This window comes from Petaurus breviceps, unplaced genomic scaffold (genome assembly GCF_028583685.1).
Source record: "Petaurus breviceps papuanus isolate PSGF00001 unplaced genomic scaffold, PetGlider_PUasm1.0 90977, whole genome shotgun sequence".
Classification (NCBI taxonomy): Eukaryota; Metazoa; Chordata; class Mammalia; order Diprotodontia; family Petauridae; genus Petaurus; species Petaurus breviceps.
This window is the reverse complement of record NW_027187391.1, coordinates 20616004-20633451: the sequence shown is the minus strand read 5'-3', so window position 1 is coordinate 20633451 and position 17448 is coordinate 20616004. Positions and strand designations below refer to the sequence as shown.

General features: G+C 37.8%; 1 protein-coding gene across 1 annotated transcript in view; it reads left to right on the top strand.

Annotated features, from left to right (window-relative positions):
• Positions 1 to 17448, top strand: part of RSPO3 (R-spondin 3) — a 117903-nt gene that overhangs the window by 28145 nt on the left and 72310 nt on the right. Inside the window, exon 2 of the mRNA XM_069077446.1 lies at positions 16031 to 16222. Within this exon, the coding sequence (XP_068933547.1) occupies positions 16031 to 16222 (192 nt within the window). The remainder of the gene's footprint in view (positions 1 to 16030; positions 16223 to 17448) is intronic.

Here is a 17448-nt window from a genome sequence, read left to right as displayed (position 1 = left end):
ACAAAAGATTAGTAGTCAAATGTTTGTCATATCTGAGATTTTAAGAATACTGCAGCTATTATGATCTGCTGAGTTTGATTTTAGTGGACTACCCATCTAATTGCTGGTTAAGTTAAATCTCTTTGACTGCTGTGGTTTCATCTTAAAGTATTGATAGAGTAAAAATATTAGACTCCCTTCAGCAGATTATTATTCAGTAAAAAAAAATGTTCCAAGTTCTCAAAAAATTTTTCTTATTTAATACAACATGTTCTACCACAGAATAATGGTAGACTACCAAACCAGTCATGGAATAAAATACTCCTTAGGTCTGGCAGACAGTGATTCTTAAATCTTTTCTGGTCTGTTTCAGTGAGGCAAGAGATGAATGCAGTCTCCACCCCCAGGATTGTGACATATACACAAATCCCTCACCTAAATGAGTATAATAATAACAATATCAAAGAATCTATGAGGCTAGGGTGTTTTGGTGAGATGCCAATTAGGTACAATTTGGTATTTTTATTAAATCATATGTCAGTTTTAATATGTCGAAATCCAAAGACTGGACATCCTTAAAAGCATTAATACTATAAGGAACTAACCCACAGACCACCTGGAGAGCCCTCACTGACCACTAGTCGTCCCTAAAACACACTTTGAGAACCACAGGACTAGGATAGCATTTAGAAAATTATATCTCTTGGGTATAAACTGGTGCCTTGGAGGTTTGAAAGGGTTGATGCAATATGATGAACAAGTCTGATAATAGATACAAAATTCTTGCATGAATTTGGTTATCTACACTGTGCCAAACTTTCTATGACATCCTTTCTGGCTAATTGCATAGTTCTGACCAGAATCAGCTCTGCCTCTGAAACCTGGACACATGGCCTAGCTTTTGGACAAATTCAGAACTCACAGAAGCACACAAAGAGGACCTCCAAATCCCAACGCTATTTTGAATATACAACACCCAACCTGAAGTGGATTGAAAAGTAACTTAAACCTTTAATGTCAGATTTGTGTTTTAAAGTGAGTAATGTCAGACATTCTAAAAGAGCCATGAAAATATCTTCTAACTTTAAGCTGCCATAACACCACCCTAAGATAAAAAAAAAAAACTTTAGAAACAATGGAGTCTTAAGTTACAGGAGAACTTGACAATGATAAGATGAGCAATATTAAAACCAGTTGCATTACTTTATCTCAAACAAAGTAGAGGACAAAATGTAAACTAAATATGAACATTTTTGAAGTTTCATTTTGAAGAATTGATATCTACAAATAAAATATCCCTGTATTGTGTGTCATTTAGGTGTAACTCTCTCTTCAAATATTACAAACTGACATATAATTAATACTTTCAATGAAATATTTATCAACTTTCAAATTTTGGTTCATTGTTTCTTAGGTAACCTAAGGAATATTTTCTATTTCACACACAATGTGAAGTAATCAATGTATGAAAGGTGGACTAATAATAAGGAACAACTACAATGAATAGAGAAATGGGCCTGGGATCAGAAAGATCTAAGTTAAAATCCAACCGCAGACACTTGCTAGCTGTGTGACCCTGTGCAATTTATGTAATTCCAGTTTGCCTCAGTTGCCTTAACTGTAAAATGAGTATAATAATCACACCTACCAAACAGAGTTGTTGTAAGGATCAAATGAGATGACAACTGTAAACCACTTAGCACAATACCTGGTATATAGTAAGTGCTTAGTAAATGTTTATTCCATGATATGTAGAAAAGGCAGATACAAATAGGAAGAAAATACAGATACAAAAGAAGGACTGATTTTGTAAAACTAATATATTGCCTCAATGCTCTTTAAGTTGTCCTCTAAGGGGGTGGCTAGGTGGCACAGTGAATAGAGCACTGGCTCTGGAGTCAGGAGGACCTGAGTTCAATTCTGGCCTCAGACACTTAACACTTAAGAGCTGTGTAACCTTGGGCAAGTTACTTAACCCCAATTTCCCTGCCTTCCCCCCTCCAAAAATAAAAAACGTTGTCCTCTAAGACTAGCAAAATAGCTAGCAGCAAGACAGGAATGTGGCAGAAATAGAAATGACATTGTATGGATCAAAGCACATTTTGTAGATTGAAAGTGATTTCTGTGGAACTCATGAGTTCATTTTTAAAGCTAGCTAAATGAAACCTATGTTTTGTTTTTTCACATGTAAAGGAAAACTTCCCTAACATTTAGAGCTCTTCCAAAGTGGAATGAGTTGCTGTAAGAGATAGCAGATTTCTCTCACTGAAGGTCAAAAACAATGGCTACATCACCAATTATTTGGATATATTGTTGAGGGTATTTTTGTTCAGGCCCAGATTGGACTAGATGGTCAATGAGATCATTTCTATCTCACCTCCTGGGACCTCTGACACTCTTGTTGAAGTATAATAACTAGTTTTCTAAATCTGCAACATAGACTCAAGGATAATATTTTGAAAATTTGATGCAACTGGTCCTTAGTCTCAAACAAATGTCTTTGAGACGTACTGGCACCTTACTTTGATGACAATTCAAAAAAGAAACATGCAGTTCATACAGCATGTCTGTCTTTGAACTTTAGGAAGGGATAAATGAAAGCAGATCATTGAAATTTACTTAATCACAAAATATAACATCTCTAATATCATAGTCTATTTTGTGTGTTCATAAGCATTTAAGATATGAGTTAAGAAATCTATTTTTTGATTGAGTTAAGTAATTTAAGTAATATTTGTCTACCAAGCATTCTGTAATCACTTATTAAAATGTCTCTGTGCTCTGGATAATTCATCAGAAGAGGAGAGCTGCAGTTACTATTTCTGTCTTACTAGAGATTCTATTTGGGAATTATTGCATTAGTAACATCACATGTGGAAAGACATCCATTTATAAAAGGGTAAGGAAATTCAATTTCATCAATGATAGAAATGGAAACCAATTTACTCTGGGAAGACTGACAAAATGACAATTCAAACATTTGCAAGGTTTGATATGAGTTATGTATTAATATGTACTTTTTCTTGTACTTAACCTTAATTTTACAAAATATTCTCTTTTAAAATACTTCTTTAAAATTCTCAATATTTTTAAAAGGATATGATATATGCAAATTATATATAGTTAATACTTCCACATTGCAGGAGTTAGGGACACAGTGCCCCCAAGATCTGGAAAACCTGCATAAAATTTTTTGGCCTTCCCTTCATACCAGAGAAGAAGTATGATTTCTTTTCTTTTCTTTTTTTTAAATTTGATGTTTATAGTACCTTATTGTAAAATTTGGGTTAAGTATTTGGTCATAGGCTCTGGGTCATTTGCTGGCCTTCTCCTTTATCTGCAGCTTCCACAAAACTCCCCCAAAATTCACATTTAATTTCCTATGTCAACCCATAGTAAATCAAAATCTCAATGGGGAAAGTCACCATGTGAAAGGGATAACTGTATTTTCACATGCCCATGTATTTAATTGATTCCTATTCTCATTTTTCATGAGTCAAAATTATTTGGGTCATCCAGTTCAACCAATTTTTTTAGAGGAGGAAAATGAGATACCGAAGAGATGTGATTTGCTCAAGTTGACCCAATTAATAAGTAGCAAAGCTAAGACTGGTACAATGTTCCTTCTCTTTCCCCCATCATTTCTTTCTCTACTGTTGAGCCATGGCTTACTTATGGGAAAGGAGACCTGGATTCTAATCATTGTTTAAGGAGTACTTTTTAAAGGAGTAGGTGGATTACGTAACTTCTTTATGTTTCTATGTTCCCTCTGTCTATAAAATGAGGATCATATCATTTTCCCTTGTCTACCTTTGGGGTTGCCATGAAGATAAAATGAAATATTGTTGCAGAGATTAGTGCTTCAAAAGAAAAAAAATTACTTTCCTGATGATAAATCATTACTTATAACCCAGTTATTCCTGTTTTAGATTATACTTCCATATTCTTTAGAACTTATTCAAGGAAAAGCAAAGTCTTCCTCACAGAGTATATTTTCTATATCTTGGAATTCTCTCCACAAGTATATATCCATTCTCTTTCATGTGATCATAAATTTGCTTACAAGTTACCTTAAAGCTGTTCTCTAGTTTTCCCTTAGATATACAGAATCTAAGCATAGAAAATGAACTGCCAAAGTCATTAAATCCAACACATATCTGAAGAAAATATACAACATCCTTATCATACAACCTCCACTGAAAGGGGGCCCATCATCTACCAAGTAAGCTTGTTCAATTTTTAGATAGCTCAATTGATGGAAAATTTCTCTATTTATCAAGCCTAAATTTGTCTGTTTTCATCTTATATCCATCTCGTATCCATTTTACTGCTTCTATGTAGTAGAATTTCAAATACTTGAAGAGAATATGATGTTCTCTTCCCTTTCCACCTACTTGCTCCCCTGCCACCTTGGTCTTCTCTTCTCTAGGCTAAGCATTCCTAATTCCTTCAAGCCAGCATGGCATCATCAAGAATATGTCCTGCCAAATTAACCTATTTTATTTTCTGACAGGATTACTATAACCATAGATTGAGGCAGTGCTGGTAGATATAGATTGCCTTGATTTGTTTGTAAAGCCTTTGACAAAATCTCTTAAGCTATTTTTGTGGAATAGATAATAATTATACATATTTGGAAATGGTAAAATGGCTGGACCCTAAGAGTAGTCATACTTATAAGTTCTATGTCAACTTGGAAAAGAGGTCTCTAGCAGAATACCTTAGGTATTTATGATTGGCTTTGTGCCATTTAACATTTTTATCAGTGCCTAGATAAAAATATAGATAACATTCTTATCAAATTTATAAATGTCATAAAACTAATCACTAGTATATTCAATGACAAGATCCACAAAGATCTCAATAGGCTAGATCTTTGGATCATATCTTATAAAAGTTAATAAAGATAAATGTAAAGTTTGGGTTCAACAAATAGGTTTCACAATTAAAAGATATAAAAGGAAACAAACATTTATTAAGCACCTACCAAGTACTAAGTACTTAATAAATATTCTCTCACTTGAACCTCACAACAACCTTGGTAATAGATGCTATCATCATCATCATCATACCCATTTTACTCTTGATGAAACTGAGGCAGACAACAGTTAATTGACCTGCCCAGTATTGCATATTCTGAGTCCTGATTTGAATTCACATCTTCCTGACGCCAAGTCCAGAACTATATCCACTGTAAAGCCTTGCTACCTGGGGAAGGGGATCATGGGAAAGAGGGACATTTCTAGCTAACAGTTTTTTCATAAAAAAAATCCCAGAATATTAGTGGCTTGCAAGCTCAAGATAAGCCCACAATGCAATAAAGACTGCTGAAAAGTACAATCTTAGTCCTTTGAGAAATGTATAGTGTCCATGAAAGAGGGGTAGGTCCTGCTACCTCTTTTTAGATGATATATGGAGGATGGTGTTCAGGTCTAGGTACCACAGTGCAGGAACCACATGGATAAGTTTAAGAACCTCCAGAGGAGAGTAACTAGGATGCTGAGATTGGAGAGCATGCCATGGAAGGATGACTTGAATAAACTAGCCTGGAACTGAGAAAATCTAGTATGTCGTGATACCTGGGGTCTTAGTTATATAGGCTGTCATGTGAGAAAGAGATTAACTCTATACTGGTTGATCTTATAAGGCAGAAATAGGAGTAATGGATGAAAGTTGGCAAGAGACAGGGTTATGCCTGATGCAAGGACATATTTTCTAATAATTAGAGCTGTCCCAAAGTGGAATAGGCTGTCTTGAGGGGCAGTGGGGTTGTCCTCACTGGAGATGTTTGAGAAAAGCATGGAAGATCACTTGGGTGGGTTATAGAGCAGTTTCTTCTTCAGGTATGACTAGCACTTGAATGGGCTTCTGCGGACCCTTTGTGGTTGTTGTTGAGTCATTCAGTCATGTCTGACTATATGTGATCCCATAGATTTTTCTCTATGAGGTTTTCTTAGCAAAGCTATTGGAGTGCTTTGCCATTTCCTTCTCCAGTGTACCCCCATTTTATAGATGAGAAACTGAGACAAATAGGGTTTAAGTGACTTGCCCAGGGTCATACAGCTAGTGTCTGGGACTGGATTCTTAATCAGATCTTCCTGACACCGAGACTGGTACTCTGTCCACTGTACCAACTAGCTGCCCCTTTGAGGACACTTACAGCTTTCAGAAGGTGTGATTCTGTGAAGGAATGTATTCTTTTTTTTTTTTTTTTGCTTTTTGGAGGGGGGAGGGCAGGGCAATTAGGGTTAAGTGACTTACCTAAGGTCACACGGCTAGTAAGTGTCTGAGGCCAGATTTGAACTCAGGTCCTCCTAACTCCAGGGCCAGTGCTCTATTCACTGCACCACCTAGCCACCCCAGGAATATATTCTTATAAGTTGAAGCACTATACAAATACAAAATACAATATCAGTGCTATTAAGAGAGAAACTGTGCAGAATTATTTTCTCCAATAGAAAAATGACCTCACTAAGTTCCTTTGTGTGTGTGTGTGTGTGTGTGTGTGTGTGTGCGTGCATGCGTGATTCAATTGGAGTTGTGACTTCCCTAGGATCACACAACTAGGGTCAAGTGTCTGTGGTCAGATTTGAACTCAAGTCCTCCTAACTCCAGGCATGTGATCTATTAAATTCCTGCTCTGGTTGCTTATTGTGCCATAACGTTGTTCTTAAAGACTATGCCAGCAGAACACAAACTACCACATATCCTATTAAGACAAAAGCTTTATGTATCGATAAATAGATGGGCTAGCTGCCATCCAATGACCAGCCTACATTAATTTGGTGAGATTTGTACCAAAGGTACAAGTGGGTCATAAAGTGATCATTTAGCTTCAACAGCTCTCAAGCAGAGCCTACAAAGCTGTACGGGGGGCACTCTGTGTCAAGAGTGGGGGACAGGGGGTTGAATATGCCCATGCAGACAAAATCATAGGGCTGAGAAGTATTGAAGTAAAAGCCATAGCATTTTAGAGCAAAGGGCCTTCAGAAATCATCTGGGCCAGCTGTTTCCTGTGGTTTCTGATTTTAAAAAAATAATATAAAATAAAGCAGAAAGTCTGGCCTCAAAGAAAAGTGTGGGAAATTTAGAATGTCTAGTTGTGTAATACTAAGCCTGATCTGAGTGATCCTTGTACAGCCTGCAAGTGAGTAATCTGTATGATACATAGCTATGACCTCTAAGATCCCCAAACCAAGGGCTCATAGAACCTTAAGGCAGAAAAGGACCCTAAAAGGTCATTCACTCTATTCTCCTGCTTCTGAGTCAGGACTGTATATAAACAATTCCAGATGGGTGAGAATCCTACCATTTCACCAGGAATAACAATTCTCTCAATAACATATTACAATGCCCTATTTTTTAAAAAATCCTAGAATACAGTTTTGCTGAGATTTGGTAAATTTTATTCTTCATATATTTCCAGTCTATATAATCATTAGCATTTTTAAAAATCTTTTCCCAGTAGTAACAAACTGGAGAGAAACAAGGTAGGATGATTATGTGGAATTATATGTGACTATATATGAGAGAATACGCTTATAGACAGAGGGTCTGGCACTAAATCTGTGATTTAACCAATATAAGGAATTCTGTGGTGAAAGAAATTCCATCATTGTAGGTGAGCAACTTCTCTGTAAATTATAGCTTTAAAGAGTAGCCTAGAAGCCTGAGATTTTATGTGACTTGACAAGAGTCCCATTGGCAGCATGTGTCCAAGTCAGAACTTGAACTCATGTCTTATTGACCCCTAGGCCAGATTTCTATGTATTAGGTATATTATGCCACTTACCCTCTAAAACTGCCTTTCCTTTTCATTTGAATCAAAATCCTGATTTTTTTGAGGGGTAGGGTGGGGTAAGGCAATTGAGGTCAAGTGACTTGCCCAGGGTCACACAGCTAATAAGTATCGAGTCTCTGAGGCCGAATTTGAACTCAGTTTGAACTCTTCACTCCAGGGCTGCTGTTCTATCCACTGTGCCACCTAGCTGCACCAAAGTTCTGATTTAGAGAAGTCATTGTGAAGGGTAGGATTTGAAGCCAGATCATCCTGGCTTGTAGGTCATTTTTATATATACTACATCATGTTTTGCCTCAATAATACACTTACCCATGCTTATAAATATATACATGTGTTCATGTGAGAGAAAAGCTTCCAACATGTTGGCTAGATCTTGTGTGGAAATTTATGGAAGATGGATAAATTATGCAGGGTAGGAAGTCATGGGTGGGTGGTAGTGTTCACTAGTGTAGGGGATACCCATACCACTGAGACCATGGGATTGTGGAAATATACACTTCTGTATGTGTATATGTGCGCATTGTTGTTCAGTCGTTTCAGTCATGTCCAACTCTTCATGGTGCCATTTGGGGTTTTCTTGGCAAAGATATTAGGGTAGTTTGCCATTTCCTTCTTCAGTTCATTTTACAGATGAGGAAACTGCGGCAAACAGGGTTAAGTGACTTCTCCAGGGTCACACAGTTAGGGTCTGAAGCCAGATTTGAACTCAGAAAGAAGAATCTTCCTAACTCTAGGCCTGGTGCTCTATGCACTGTGCCACCCAGCTACTCTAGGTATAACTTTTGCATGTTCATATTTAAGTGTGTATATATGTGTATGTGTATGTATATATAAATGCATATATACATATTTCTATCTAGACATAGCATGGCATGGTGAATTCTATTCTAGAAGATGAATGTTGGAGTCAAGACCTGGGTTCAAGTCCTACTTCTAATACATAATAATCATATGTTTCTGGGCAATTCATTTAACCTTTCAGTGATCCAGGCAATTCTTTAGGACTTTAAGTTGCAGAACAGCTGCTGAAGTACATAGTTAGATGTTTTATTCCTGGGAATTCTCTACATTGATAGAATCATAGATTCAGAAAAATGCATAATTAATGCACACCCCTATTTCTATAAGCTGAAAATCTTTAGGCAAAATGGGGTCAGAAAAGATATAACGAGCTGATGTCTTCAGTCAATATTGTTTGTTGATATTATGAACAAATTTCTCAGGGGCGGCTAGGTGACGCAGTGAGTAAAGCTCCAGCCCCGGAGTCGGGAGGACCTGGGATCGGTTCCGGCTTTAGACACTTAACACCCACACAAAAAAAACTAGCCGTGTAACCTTGGGCAAGTTACTTAACCCCAATTGCCCTCAAAAAGGCAAAAAAAAAATTGTTCCCTGGTTGAATTTTCTAACTTATAATTTAAAAATTTTCAAAGAAATATTATGGAAAATGTCATTTTTTTTCAGTTTTATACATGTGAACCCATGATTATTTACAAGGTTGATAACATTATAGTTCAATTATTATAACTGGAAAATCTTTTTGGATACTTAACATCACAATTATACTTTCCAAACTTCATGTGTTCATTTAGCAACCAGAGTTTTACAATATGAAGACATTGAACTCTGACCCAAAATCAAAGAATAGAATCAGAAACCTGGATGGGACAGTTGGGCTACAAAACAAACTTCACAAGTATAACATGCAGAAGACATAGGTTCACAGGGTGTCCTGGCCAGGGCTCATCTGAAGTAATTTGTTCACTTCTGGGCATTGCATTTCAGGAAGGATTCTAATAAGTGGAAGAGTACCTAGAAAGGGCCAACCAGGTTGGGCCTGGCGTTCACACCACATAAGGTTTGGTTAAAGGAACCAGAGAGGTTTAGCCAAAAGAGATTTGAGTCCTGAGGGATATGACTGCTGTGTTCAAGTATGTCATGCTTTCATGTGGGTGAAGGAGCAGACTTGTTCTTCTTGGCCCCAGAGGACAAACCTAGCACCAACACATGGACTTGAAAAGTGGGTGTCCCCTACACTAGTGAGCACTGCATGGCAAGTCTTGATATAAGTAAAAACTCTCTGATGATTTGAGGTATCACAAAGTGGAATAGACTCCCTTAGCAGTTAGTGAGTTCCCCTCTCCTGGGGTGGGGGTTCATCAATTGAATGAAGTCTGGAGAATTTCTTGTTGGGTTTATTATAAGGGAATTCTTGTTCAGGTGTGAGTTGGACTTGTGAGGTCCCTTCCAAAGCTGGGGTTCCATTAAATCAGTGACTTTCCTTACTTTAGACAATGAGACTCAGAGAGGACAAAGATTTTGCCCACCTTAACACAGCTGGCTAGCAGCAGAGTTGGGAGCAGAACTCAGGGGTTCTAATTCCCAGTTCAGTGATCTTCCTCATGCACCCTATGAGCTTCCTGGGCTTCTTCTTCACTTTCTCTGAAGTCTAAATCTGTGGTCCTGTCCTGAAAAACAACCCTATTACTTGACAAGTAACATTCACTTCCAGTTCTCCTAGAGCCTTAGATGTCTAAGCTTACCATACTCAATATTGCCATCACACTCCATTTCATCCTCCCTAACAATGGAGCATCTACTCTGGGTCTCAGTTTCTTCCTCTGTAAAAATGAGGCTAATGGAAAAGGGAAAGAGAATTGTATTTATATTGCATCTACTAAGTACTTTACATGCGAAGTACTTTATAAAGGTCTTATTTGATCCTCACAACAACCCTAATATCATTAACCGCATTTTGCCATTGAGGAAACTGAGGCAAGCAAATAGCTTAAGTGACTTGTCCAGGGTCACACAGTTAGAAAGTGTCTGACGTCAGATTTGAGCCCACGTTTCCCTGACTCTAGGCCTAGCACTCTATCTACCTCATCGCCTAGCTGTTTACTATATTATACTAGATAATTGCCAAGGTCTTTTCAGTTCCAAAATTCTATGAATTTATGTACAGGAAAAAGACTTCCTTTCTTCCCCTTTATGCTGCCTGATTCAAAAAGAAGAAAAAAACAAAAAGATTTCCTCAGTTTATTTACAAAACTTCTTGGAATGAGAACGAGCTGCTTGTGGTTCCTGCGGCTTTTTCAAGGTTTTTTTTTTTTTTATCCAAGCAGAGGATGCTGGTCAACTGGATGACCTCTCTACTTCTAAAGCATGCTCCCTTGTGATCACAATTCTCACCCTCATTGGTTCTATTCCTCCATAAGTCTAGCAGGATTTGTGTCCACGGTAAAAGGCTCTCTAAGTCACCAGAATTATTTGAAAAGAGAATTCTAAAAAGGATGAAGTGCTCAGCCATGAGCCAGTCTGCCATTGAAACCATTGCCACTGACACCAATACAAGATAGTAATGGCAAGAAGCCAATTTATACTAGATACTCTATTACCATGGAAGACAACACTAGCCTCCCAGTCCCTCAGATTCAAAATCCATGTTTCATCCTCAGTTCCTCCTTATCTCTCACCCTCCATGTCCAAGCTATCCCTAAGGCCTATTGATTTCACCTCTGCAGTGTCTCTTGAATATGCCAACTTCTCTCCTCTCACTCTGCCACCGCTCTGGTACAGGCCCTCATCACATCGTACCTGGATTATTATGATAATAACCCACTGCTGGTGGGTCTGCCTGCCTCCAATATCTTTGAATTCCAATCCATCTTCCATTAAGGAACCAAAGTGATTTTCCTAAGTCACAGGTGCAACTATGTCTCACACACACACACACACACACACACACACACACACACACACACTAAACTTCAGCACCAACAGGATCAAATACAAAATGCTCTGTTTGGGGGCGGCTAGGTGGTGCAGTGAATAGAGGGGACTGGCCCTGGAGTCAGGAGGACCTGAGTTCAAATCTGGCCTCAGACACTTAACACTTACTATCCATGTGACCTTGGGCAAGTCACTTAACCCCAATTGCCATCCAAAAATAAAAAGCAAAATGCTCTGTTTAGCTTTCAAAGCCCTTCATAACCTAACCTCCTCCTACTTTTCCAGTCTTCTTAATTACTCTCTGCCATGTACTCTTTAATCCAGTGACACTGCCCCACCCCAAGACACTCCATCTCTTGACTGTGGGCATTCTCTCTGGCTATTTCTCTGTGCCTGGAGTACTCTCTGTCTTCAGCTTGACCCTCTAACTTCTTAGCTTCCTTTAAATTCCAACTAAAATCTTATCTTTTAGAGGAAGGCTCTCTCAACCTCTTTTAATTATTTTGTCTTCCTTCTGTTAATTTTTTCCTATTTATTCTGTATATAGCTTGCTTTGGACATATTTATTTACTTTTTGACTCCCTATTAGATTGTAAGCTCCTTGAGGACAGGAACTGTCTTTTGCCTCTTTTTGTATCCCAGCATTTAGCACAATGCCTAGTACATGGTAAGTGCTTCATACATGTTTATTGATTGATTTATTGATTGAGATAAGCCCAGCCATGCCCCAGTATAGAATATTTGATTACAGATCACAGGCCCATACTCAAACCCTTCCCAGAATTGTAAAGCCTGCCAGACTCTACTGGTATTAACTTTAATAATAACAACAACAAAAACAATACCAATAACTAATGTTTATATAGCATGTACTGTGCGCTGGGCACTATGCAAATTGTTTTATATTTATTATCTCATTTTATCCTCACGGCAACTCTGTGAGGTAGGTGCTATTATTATTATTATTATTATTATTATTATCCCATTTTACAGATGAGGAAACTAAGGTAAACTGGATCACCCAGCTGGTCTGCATTTGACTCAAGTCTTCCTGACTCCAGGTCCAGAGCTTTCCCTACTGCACTACCTAGCCACCCCCAATTGTACAGTGAGGCATCAGAGACTTTGATCGTGGCATAAGAAAATGGTTTATCTATCACTAATGAAGGGAGCAAAATGTAGTGATAATATTGGCTAGGTCTGCAATTAGGAAGACCTGAGTTCAAATCCTGCCTTTGACATTTATTAGCTGTGTGATCCTAGACAAGTCATTTAGCCTCTATGTGCATCTACAAAGTTACAACTGGTGAAGAGAATGCCCTACACTGATGAAATCATAAGCCCTTTAGGCATTTATCATTAAACACTTTAATAGATTTTATATATGCATGTATCACTCCATCTTACTGATTTTCAATAGCCTCATCTGCAAAATAAAAAAAAGTTGAGCAAAATAACTTCTTAGTTTTCTTCTAGTTCTAACATTCTGCAAGCCTAAAATTATAGTAGATTTAAACAAATGAACAAGTAAACAAATGAATAACCAAAAAAAACACTAAGAGTCAGGCACAATGCTGAGTACTGGGACTAGAAATAGTGAGACTGTTGCTACCCTCAAGGACCCTATAGTCTAAGGGAGATAACATAGAGGGGAATGGACACCAAAGAATGCAGTTTTCATCTGAGAAGTCACAGAAATGGTGAATTAATGCATAGGGTCAATGGCGTGCCCTTTTTTGAAGAAATAATAGCATTGATCTGATTATTGTGCTTAGAGCAAAAACTTGGGGAAGGGGACTGTGCTGCCTGTGGCAGAGCAATGATGATTGATCAGATGAGAGATGAAGCAGGGTACAGTCTGGAGCTGGTTACACATGTAGCAGGTCTGGTGTGTTTATACTCACCAAACCAACTCAGTTCCTGTGTAGGAGTCCCAGAATTGATTGGATTATATACAAAACCTGTGCTTTACAAAGATGAGGAATTTTTTCTATGGAATTCCAGACAAGAGTATGACAAGAATAGACATATTTTAATGGGTACAGCATTGGGGAAAAGAAGCCACTTAAGATAACAGAAGATAAGAGAGACAGGAAATAACTTTTAAATTCAACCTTCCATTTCCACACACACACACACACACACACACACACACACACACAGCCCATATACATAAAACTATATAGGACAATGGTCAATGTCAAGCTAATAGCTACAGCTATTATAGGGAAATCTGAAAATGTTGAAGATGTCAAATGGACACTCACAGTCTAAATTAGTGTATCTAAAAGTGTGCTTGTTCAGGCTGGCTGACAAGCATCTTTCAGCTTGGAACCTAGAAGGCATAAGCCTTTTAGTCTCCTGGATGGTCTGGGATAAACTTTGCCTTTTTTCCATTTGGGCAACTAACTGAGCCCTCTTGGATGCATAACCTTCACCTGAGGGGATGAAAAGACATGGTATGAAAGGGAAGAGCGGAAAAGTACACTATCCTGTAGGACACAAACTCATACAAGTCAAGGTAGATTATTACAAATTCCTACATATGCTTTATGTTGGAAAAATGAGAAGATAAATGCCACATTTTATTCTCAACATCAGGTTGTAATTGGGAGAGATTAAACACATGCCCTGGTGAATGTTCCAAGAAAATCATCAGGGTGGGCAAGAAAAAACTCTTTAGGGCAATTTTGCATTGGATTCAAATAATCAGCTGGCCTGGCACAACAGAACCTAATTGAAAGGAAATGGGGTCAGAACTTATTGTCTATACTAAACCTAAAATCTTGTGCACTTCATTGGCTAAGCCTAGGAAATTAAAATCAAATTCTTCAATCAATTTATTAACAAATATAGTTACTATTTATCAGGCACTGTGATAAGCACTGGGGATAAAAAGATAAAAGCAAAAATTCTCATTCCCAAGTAGATAGCATAATGACTTGGGGGGGGGGGGGGGGTGAAGAGAGGGACAGTGTACATATTTATAGGTATATACAGACCACATACAGAGCAGATTTAAGGTAATGGGGGGAGTAGGGGAACACTTTAAAGGTATTAGGAAAGGTCTCCCACAAAGGGTAGCACTTGAGTTATCTTGAAAGAAAATAGGAATTCCAGGTTCTGTAGGTGAGGAGGGAGAGTAGTTAGGCACAGAGAACTGCCAGTGCAAAGACAGGGATGGGAGTTGGGTCACTATGTGTAAAGAATACCCAGAGTCATTATGGCTTGATCTTAGAATGGGTAGTTGGGGAGTAGGGATGGGTAAAGAGGCTGGCAAGTTAAGATGGGGCTAAGTTGGTTTATCTATGTTTTGTTGTGTTAAATATTTCCCAATTGCATTTTAATCTGGTTCAGCGACAGTCTAGAATACTGCAGTCTGCATGGGCCCTTTGTGCAATGCTTAACACCACTGCTATAGAGGATAGATTGGAGTAGAGACTTGAAAGACTAGATGCATTAGACCAATGAGAAGTCCATGTAAGAGGTGATGGGGGTCTAAACTAAGCTAGAGGCTGTATAAGTGGAGAGGAGGTGGTGTAAGTAAGAAATGTTGTAAAGGTAGAGATGAAAAGTGGATATGTGGATTAGTGAGAACAAAGGATCAAGGATTTATTTATTTATTTCACTTTGGAGGCAATTGGAGTTAAGTGACTTACCCAGGGTCACCCAGCTAGAAAGTCTGAATGCTGAGTGACTGCAAGTATGGTGGTGCTAATCACCTGATAGCTAAATTATAAACAAAAATAATGACCATGCTTTTAAAGAAAAAATAACACAATTACCTGTGAAAATGGACACAAAACTATGGAAATAGCTAGTGTATTATAATTTTTTTCTAGGATACCAACACCATAAGGGCAATCTCAAAATTGCCATGGATTCTATACAGTTTCCTGAAATGTAATTATTTCTACAAGATATAGGTCAAAGATGGCTTTGAACCTGTTTGAAAGCAGTTTTTTTTTTGCATTAAAACACAGGCATAAAAAGTTAAATGATTCAGCAAACACTCAATAAGCACCTACCTGCCATGTACAAAGCACTATGCTAGGTGCTGAGTTACAAAGATTAAAAATTAGCAGCTGCCCAAAAGAAGCTTACTTCACACTAGAGAGGAAACAACATGTACACAGAAAAATAAACACAAAATATGGATGTAACAGCAGCAAGTCCATGGAACATACATACATACACACATATACACATACATATACATATATATTACATATACATACACACAAATTAATTAAAAAAGTATTTTCTATAGTGGAATAGAAGTAGTCACTGGGATATTAAGCAAAAGTATCGTGTGGGAGAAGCATTTGAGCCAATCCTTGAAGGAGACTAGAGATTTTAAGAAATGGCAAATCAAGAAAACAATCCCCCAAAAGTCCCCTCCTAATTTCAGAACACATGAAATACAATTGAGATACTTAGATATTCTCCACAAGGTATCAGTTATCTGCCTACCCCTGGCTCAAGGGTTGTTTTTGTTTTCTAAATCTATTTCCTCAGTGCATCCTAACGTCAGTCAAGGCTGCCAAGGAGGCTGTGCGACATGTTCGGATTACAATGGATGTTTGTCATGTAAGCCCCGGCTATTTTTTGTCCTGGAGAGGAATGGCATGAAGCAGATTGGAGTGTGTCTCTCTTCATGTCCAAGTGGATACTATGGAACACGATCTCCAGATATAAATAAGTGTACAAGTAAGTGCCTCCGGTTCATTTCACCTCAGGGACTCTGTCAAATTGGCAGATTCTCTAACACACTTTTGGCATTAGCATGAAATAAATAATAGTGTTTCTCTGAGAATTAGACCAAGCTCCATTTGCACGTTCCCTTTAGGCTGGGAATCCAACCCAATTCAATGAGCATTCATTTATAGAAATTTTTTCATTACTTACATAAACATCTGTCATTTTTTATAAAACATACAATAATAAAGCAAAATTGATCTGTCTATGGTTATTTTTCTTTGAATTGGGTGAACAGTGCCCTGAGCCTCAACTCATCTGTTCTAGTTTTCCTTTACCACTACAACTCACCACATTTTAAAAGAATTAAAGAATCATGTTCATTTTCTTGTCTGTTTGTTTTTGCTCCAGGAGGGATTTACGATAAAGTAATTGGAAATTGTGTTTCTAGACAAAAAAAATATCATTCCGGTCATTCTGTTCTGTTCTTTTCCCTACCAGCCCCAACCCTAAAGCAGACAGATTTTTCTTTTGAGTAATGGTATGTGGACCAACAAGTAAATGATTGTCAAGTGTCAAGTTGCTTCTGATTAAATTCTCTACTTACTATCTGGCTGAGATTTTCTCTTTGAGAACAGAATGTGCTTCACCAACCATGTCTATAACAAGAACAATAACCCACCAATTTCATCATTGGCATTTAAAACAATAATGTAAAGGAACCCATAAGAAGGAGCCATTCCATAAACTAGCTATTTGGATTAGTAGAATATAACTAGTTTGAACATAATGATAACTGTTAAATCGAACTTTTAGCCAATATCAGCCCTACAATCTTTGCCAACAACAACAACCTTTTCACTTTCAGAATTTCATTACATTTCTCCATATTGTTATTCCCCATCCCCCAGCCTGATCTAGAAATTCATCAATGTGAGATAATATATTTCTAGTCCAATCATGATCTCCTTGTGGGAAAATTTTTTAGAGTGCCCATCCTTGGGAGATTTTCAGACCAAAAATATTTCAAAAATGTATCATCTGTATGTACTAATCATGAAATATCTTCAGGTGAGAAGGGATAAAGAAATCTAAATGGGTAAGCTGAGCAGTGTAAGGAACTTTTAGGTGAGGAAAAATCCTCCTACTAATGTAGAATGCCCACTGATCAGCAATTCTGAGTCTTAGATGCCTGGGGAACTAGGAGGTTAAGTGACTTTTCCAGGGTCAGACAACAT